At 41.0% G+C, this 7,957-nt stretch overlaps 1 protein-coding gene across 1 annotated transcript; it reads left to right on the top strand.

Moving 5' to 3' along the window:
• Positions 1 to 604: 604 nt before the first annotated feature.
• Positions 605 to 7,705, top strand: ggctb (gamma-glutamylcyclotransferase b). Its single transcript, XM_058053492.1, has 4 exons — positions 605 to 788; positions 2,737 to 2,882; positions 2,948 to 3,080; positions 6,909 to 7,705. The coding sequence occupies exons 1-4, from the start codon at positions 669 to 671 to the stop codon at positions 7,068 to 7,070; spliced, it is 561 nt and encodes a 186-aa protein (XP_057909475.1). The 5' UTR covers positions 605 to 668; the 3' UTR covers positions 7,071 to 7,705.
• Positions 7,706 to 7,957: the final 252 nt, after the last annotated feature.

Raw genomic sequence — 7,957 nt, 5'->3', positions numbered from 1 at the left:
GGCCCAGTCTCACCCAGACCCTAGCTCCAGTGGCCCCCAAGTAAATGGGGTTTGAGACCCCTGATCAAGAGAGTTTTTCACTGTGAGCCAGACTTCCTTATTCCCAAATACAAGCTGCTGCCCTGTGAAGAGTTAGACCAATCAAAGCAGAGTGGGCGGGGCATAGGTGGGTGGAATAAATTAAGAGTTTTTTGGAATGCCAAGGAAATGCATATGTAAGAGTTGCAGATTCTGGAAGTTCTAGACAGCTCTTTGTGCGTGTTATTGTGTGTAGCTACTCTGTAGGAGTCCACCACTCAATACAAAGGGATGGAAAATGAGCATAATAATAAAAATTTTAATTTAGTTGTTTTGTCAAGACTAATATTTTTTTTTTTTTATTTTTTGGATGATCTGAAACATGGAAGTGTGGCCAACTTGTGTCCACACCAGTGGATGAACACCATGTGGTTGAACAATGTCCCTCCCACCGGTGCAGATGCTATCAGCACTATTGCACGGGCTTAGATTAGCATGAGAATAGCGTGGAAGTGCTGGAAGGTCAGTAGTTCATTTCTATGCCCGTCCAGCGCTCGCTTTTATCCCCTTTTGCTCCATACTGCCTTGCAACACTCCCGCTCCGTCATCATTGCCTTCCCTCTGAATGTCCGTCATCTTGGACTCACGTTATGCTAAACATGGCGGACGCTAACACTTTCCTGTACTTTGCATACGGCAGCAATCTGTTAAAGGAACGACTGCAGCTGAAGAATCCATCAGCGGCGTTGCACTGCGTGGCCGTACTAAAGGTATACTCACATGTATTTTTTATACAGTAAACCTTGGATATATCGGATTCAATTGTTGCGAAATCCGTTATATGCGTATACCGGAAAATGTCCGTTTTACGCATATATCGGATTTATATCCGGTATATGCACAAATCGGATTTTATCCGTTATAAAAAGGCACTTCCTTGACTATGTTTCCAATGTACCTGGACGCGCAAACGCTGCAAATGACGTCGTATAGCGGCCTGTCACGATTCGGCGAATCGGAGCGCCACGATGCGGCCATCCGATATATGCGAGGGAAATTTAATGGAAATGCATTGGAACGGGACTGGAGATTTTGTCCGAAATAGGCGAAATCCGTTATAAAAAATCCGATATATGCAATGAATTTTTATTGGAAATGCATTACAGAAAAATCGGTTCTTTTTTAACTGTCCGTTGTGAGCGAATTTCCGATATATCCGAGGTTTACTGTATATGTCTTAAATGGACATAGTACATAGTGTAAATGGTGGTTATGTTTAGGGCTATATATACTACAGTAAACCTCGGATATATCGGATTCAATTGTTCCCACTGGTTTTGTCCGATATAAGCGAAATCCGTTATATGCGTATAGCGGAAAATATCCGTTTTACGCATATATCGGATTTATATCCGGTATATGCCTAAATCGGATTTTATCCGTTATAAAAAGGCACTTCCTTGACTATGTTTCCAATGTACCTGGACGCGCAGGCAACGCTGCAAACGCTGCAAATGACGTCGTATAGCGGCCTGTCACGATTCTGCGAATCGGAGCGCCACGATGCGGCCATCCGATATATGCGAGGGAAATTTAATGGAAATGCATTGGAACGGGACTGGAGATTTTGTCCGAAATAGGCGAAATCCGTTATAAAAAATCCGATATATGCAATGAATTTTTTTAGGAAATTCATTACAGAAAAATCGGTTATTTTTTAACTGTCCGTTGTGAGCGAATTTCCGATATATCCGAGTCCTATATATCCGAGGTTTACTGTATATGTCTTAAATGGACATAGTACATAGTGTAAATGGTGGTTATGTTTAGGGCTATATATACTACAGTAAACCTCGGATATATCGGATTCAATTGTTCCCACTGGTTTTGTCCAATATAAGCGAAATCCGTTATATGCGTATAGCAGAAAATGTCCGTTTTACGCATATATCGGATTTATATCCGGTATATGCGTAAATGGGATTTTATCCGTTATAAAAAGGCACTTCCTTGACTATGTTTCCAATGTACCTGGACGCGCAGGCAACGCTGCAAACGCTGCAAATGACGTCGTATAGCGGCCTGTCACGATTCGGCGAATCGGAGCGCCACGATGCGGCCATCCGATATATGCGAGGGAAATTTCATGGAAATGCATTGGAACGGGACTGGAGATTTTGTCCGAAATAGGCGAAATCCGTTATAAAAAATCTGATATATGCAATGAATTTTTATTGGAAATGCATTACAGAAAAATCGGTTCTTTTTTTATCTGTCCGTTGTGAGCGAATTTCCGATATATCCGAGTCCGATATTCATTCATTCATTTTCTACCGCTTTTCCTCACGAGGGTCGCGGGGGGTGCTGGAGCCTATCCCAGCTGTCTTCGGGCGTAAGGCGGGGTACACCCTGGACTGGTGGCCAGCCAATCCCAGGGCACATATAGACAAACAACCATTCACACTCACATTCATACCTATGGACAATTTGGAGTGGCTAATTAACCTAGCATGTTTTTGGAATGTGGGAGGAAACCGGAGTACCCGGAGAAAACCCACGCATGCACGGGGAGAACATGCAAACTCCACACAGAGATGCCCGAGGGTGGAATTGAACCCTGGTCTCCTAGCTGTGAGGTCTGCGCGCTAACCCCTAGACCACCGTGCCGCCCCCGAGTCCGATGTGTGCAGCTTCTGTGCAGCTTCTTTTCTCTTTCAGGACTATAAACTGGTATTTGGGAACCACAAAGGCCTTGCGAGTGAACGCTGGCATGGGGGCGTTGCTACAGTGGAGTACAGCCCCGGGAATGAGGTGTGGGGGGTGGTGTGGAGAATGAACCAATCTGATCTGGAGTCTCTCGATAGGTAATGCCTCCTCTTCCACTGTCGAGTTTCCCCCTCATGAATGAATGGAATGTGTCCACGCACAGTCAGGAGAATGTGATGTTGGGCGCGTACCGTCCCATGGAAATATTCGTCACCACAAAAGGTCCGGAGCTCAGTTGTCGCACCTACATGATGAACAGCTGTGTGTATGCCCCACCATCGCCGCAGTACTTGCAGGTGAGTATTCTTTTACTGCATCTACACCCTAGCACAAGTGGTGTTGCTATGGTAACTGTACACTCTGGGGCCAGCTCATGAGCCAATCACGGGGCACACATTTTAAACCATGGGTGTCCAAACGTCTTCCCAACGAGGGCCACATCGTGACAAATGAAAGGATATACGTAGAACAGCATCTCAGCTTTGTCACATAAGCGAAAATGCATATTTTAGTATCAACTCAACTTTTTCATCTTTATTTTCCTGATTTTTTTTACTCCAAAGATTTCCATCCAATCCATTTTCTATGCCGCTTATCCTCACTAGGGTCATGGGTATGCTGGAGCCTATCCAAGCTGACTTGGGGCGAGAGGTAATGGTAAGGTAATGGTAATGGTAATGGTAATGGTAATGGTAAGGTAATGGTAAGGTAATGGTAATGGTAATGGTAATGGTAATGGTAATGGTAATGGTAATGGTAATGGTAATGGCAATGGCAATGGCAATGGCAATGGTAAGGTAATGGTAATGGTAATGGTAATGGTAATGGTAATGGTAAGGTAATGATAAGGTAATGGTAATGGTAATGGTAAGGTAATGGTAATGGTAATGGTAATGGTAATGGTAATGGTAATGGTAATGGTAATGGCAATGGCAATGGTAATGGTAATGGTAAGGTAATGGTAAGGTAATGGTAAGGTAATGGTAATGGTAATGGCAATGGCAATGGCAATGGTAATGGTAAGGTAATGGTAATGGTAATGGTAATGGTAATGGTAATGGTAATGGCAATGGCAATGGCAATGGCAATGGCAATGGCAATGGTAATGGTAAGGTAATGGTCATGGTAATGGTAATGGTAAGGTAACGGTAAGGTAATGGTAATGGCAATGGCAATGGCAATGGCAATGGTAATGGTAATGGTAATGGTAATGGTAATGGTAATGGCAATGGTAATGGTAATGGTAAGGTAATGGTCATGGTCATGGTAATGGTAAGGTAACGGTAAGGTAATGGTAATGGTAATGGCAATGGTAATGGTAATGGTAATGGTAATGGCAATGGTAATGGTAATGGTAATGGTAATTCATTCATTCATTTTCTACCGCTTTTTCCTCACGAGGGTCGCGGGGGGTGCTGGAGCCTATCCCAGCTGTCTTTGGGTGAGAGGCGGGGTACACCCTGGACTGGTGGCCAGCCAATCACAGGGCACATATAGACAAACAACCATTCACACTCACATTCATACCTATGGACAATTTGGAGTGGCTAATTAACCTAGCATGTTTTTGGAATGTGGGAGGAAACCGGAGTACCCGGAGAAAACCCATGCATGCACGGGGAGAACATGCAAACTCCACACAGAGATGGCCGAGGGTGGGGAAAAACAAAATAAGAAGCCAAAAAGTTACCACTTCCACACAAATTAGGAGGAGAACTCATTCATTTATTTTCTACCGCTTTTCCTCACAAGGGTCATGGGGGTGCTGGAGCCTATCCCAGCTGTCCTGGGGCGAGAGGCGGGGTACACCCTGGACTGGTGGCCATCCAATCACAGGGCACATATAGACAAACAACCATTCACACTCACATTCATACCTATGGACAATTTGGAGTGGCTAATTAACCTAGCATGTTTTTGGAATGTGGGAGGAAACCGGAGTACCCGGAGAAAACCCACGCATGCACGGGGAGAACATGCAAACTCCACACAGAGATGCCCGAGGGTGGAATTGAACCCTTGTTTCCTAGCTGTGAGGTCTGCACGCTAACCACTAGACCGCCGTGCCAGTCGGAACTTGTAATTAAAAAAAAAAATGAAATAGATTGTCTTTCACCTGATCAAAAGTTTAAGGCCAGCGGCTATAAAAGCCAAAATCTACCCAATTTTCTGTCAGGCATTGACACGGTCATGCCCTCCTGATGGCTAAAGCTAATAAGCTTTCTCTTCTTGAACGTGGATAGTGGAGCTACATAAGAAGGTCTCTGCAGCATGCCATTGTTGCTGAGATTGGACGCAGTAAGAGAGTCATTAGGGTGCATCACAAAACACAATTATTGAATTTTGATTTGGCTAAAAGTGTTCCGATATATTTAGAAACAACACATACCAAATATTTTTCCAATACATGATTATTTAGGGGTGCCACCATACATCTGTTTTTGTGGAATAAAGTGGTGAACAGTTCAATGGTCGCCATGGAGATTTGAGGTCAGCAAAGAATGCAGCTCAAGTGATTTTTGTTTTTGTTGGTATTAATACTCCTATTACATATTACTACCAAATTTGTGGTTTTGTTTTTGTAATTTGAATGATTTGTAGTCATATTTATATATTTAGTTCTCATTACTTCTACTGTAGCTAACATTAGCTAGCTACAGTTCGCTAATGACAGTTAGCTAATAGCTGAGCAAGCATAACATAAATAACAGTAATATAGAGTAGACAGTATTACTGATGCCTCATATTTATTGAGAGTGGTACTGTAGTCCTACATAATCTGATATACACTTGTCCATTTATTATTTTAGACACTGTTTAGTGCTCATTGCCTCTACTGTAGCTAACATTAGCTAGCTACAGTTTGCTAATGACAGTTAGCTAATAGCTGAGCAAGCGTAACATCAACAACAGTAATATAGAGTAGACAGTATTACTGATACTTCATATTTATTGAGAGTGGTACTGTAGTCCTACATAATCTGATATACACTTGTCCATTTATTATTTTAGACACCGTTTAGTGCTCATTGCCTCTACTGTAGCTAACATTAGCTAGCTACAGTTCGCTAATGACAGTTAGCTAATAGCTGAGCAAGCATAACATCAACAACAGTAATATAGAGTAGACAGTATTACTGATGCCTCATATTTATTGAGAGTGGTACTGTAGTACTACATAATCTGATATACACTTGTCCATTTATTATTTTAGACACTGTTTAGTGCTCATTGCCTCTACTGTAGCTAACATTAGCTAGCTACAGTTTGCTAATGACAGTTAGCTAATAGCTGAGCAAGCATAACATCAACAACAGTAATATAGAGTAGACAGTATTACTGATACTTCATATTTATTGAGAGTGGTACTGTAGTCCTACATAATCTGATATACACTTGTCCATTTATTATTTTAGTCACTGTTTAGTGCTCATTGCCTCTACTGTAGCTAACATTAGCTAGCTACAGTTTGCTAATGACAGTTAGCTAATAGCTGAGCAAGCATAACATCAACAACAGTAATATAGAGTAGACAGTATTACTGATACTTCATATTTATTGAGAGTGGTACTGTAGTTCTACATAATCTGATATACACTTGTCCATTTATTATTTTTTCCAAAATTTGACAAAAGTTTATGTGTGAGGTGGCACCCCTAAATCTCAATGGATTTCCTCAAAACGTTACAAAAGACATTTTTATGTTCATTAGAAAAAAATGCAATGCCAGCCAAATTGATATTATGAATTAAAAATGTCCCATTTAAATTTGATGCACCTTAACAGTCGTTCTACATTTTTGGAAAACGATCCTGAGTATTACGGAACAAAAAAGTCAAGTTGTAGACCGAAAAAACAAAAAACAAAAAAGGAATTCAAAGACCTGGTGTCCTTCAACACCACAAAACTGCCCGTTTATACTTTACCAGGGAGCATCAAACACGGGACATTGAATGGTGGAAAAAATGTAACCTTGGCGATCCCAACTGAGATGTTTTCTACCCGGCACAGTGGAGGGGGGGTCCATCATGATCCGAGGTGTTTTTTCATTCAGTGGAACACCGGAGCTTCAGGTTTTAGTAGAATCAGTTATATTTTACCGAAAGGTTGATTTCCTGTTGAAGGTGATTCTGATGGGAGCTGAGCAGAACAGACTGCCAAAGGACTACCAGGAGAAGTTGAGAGCGATCCAGACCAACATGTATGATGGTCCTCTTCCCATGATGGCTGACCTGGAGCGAGCCAGAGAAGCGGAACAACATCCGTGCTGTGACAATCATGCCTGACCGCACAAAATCAAACCTGACATCTTCAGTTCTTGATTTCTACTCATTGTATTTCATAGGCCACGTGGACCAGACTCTCATTATTTCCAAATGGGTTTGGCAAGAAAAGCTTTTAGAATATTTTCTATAATAAAATCTTTGAAAAATGATGCCTCGTGTTTCTGAAGACTTCATGCAGTCCAGATGATACAAGTATCGATGCTTCAGATATCAGCTCTTTATTCTCTAAAAGAGATTATCAAATGAAAATATTGATACTTTTGATACTTCAATTATTTGTAATGTTTGTCTGTTAGCATCTGTTGTTTGCTCATGTTTGTCCTGGAATTGTCCAACTCGGATCAGAAAGAAAAGCAGTGGTATCTGTAAAAGCATCACCTGTAAATAACAATCCAGAGTCATGTTATGCAAGCCAAATATTCACAAATATTCTTCTGAACTGAAAATATTATATGAATCACTCAAATTGATAATCAAAAACAGAAAAGCACTGAAAACCTTTCATACGTTGGAGAACGTTCTAAAAACAATTCATATGAAGAACAAGCTTAAGTGACGTGTTTTCTATTTTTATTTTGTTGTTCTTATTTTCAAGCAATATCCCTCGCACATTCCTTTCTTTGTTATTTTTTTTAATTTATTGCACTTTTATGTTCCTGTAATTCTGCTTATATTGTTATTGTTTTGTGCAATTGAAGCTTGTAATAAAATATTTTAAAAAAGCAAAATAACAAAACCTGTGAATAACATTTACTGTTAATGGTGGCTCCTTGTGTACTTCTTTAAAAAAAACAGTATGAACACTAGGGGGCGATAGTGGTCATTGACAACCAGTGGTTGGTTCTCAAGCTTTTTACAGTCCACAATAGCGCTTTTATTTTGAAGGC

The sequence above is a fragment of the Doryrhamphus excisus genome, chromosome 17 (genome assembly GCF_030265055.1).
Source record: "Doryrhamphus excisus isolate RoL2022-K1 chromosome 17, RoL_Dexc_1.0, whole genome shotgun sequence".
NCBI lineage: Eukaryota > Metazoa > Chordata > Actinopteri > Syngnathiformes > Syngnathidae > Doryrhamphus > Doryrhamphus excisus.
This window is presented reverse-complemented; position numbering and strand designations above follow the sequence as displayed.

Excerpts from the sequence above, each read along its gene's own strand:
- ggctb (XM_058053492.1), top strand. The coding sequence starts at position 669 with ATGCTAAACATGGCGGACGCTAACACTTTCCTGTACTTTGCATACGGC. Across the intron at positions 789-2,736 it reads ACTGCGTGGCCGTACTAAAG|GACTATAAACTGGTATTTGG; the intron begins GTATACTCACAT and ends TTTCTCTTTCAG. Across the intron at positions 3,081-6,908 it reads CATCGCCGCAGTACTTGCAG|GTGATTCTGATGGGAGCTGA; the intron begins GTGAGTATTCTT and ends TTCCTGTTGAAG.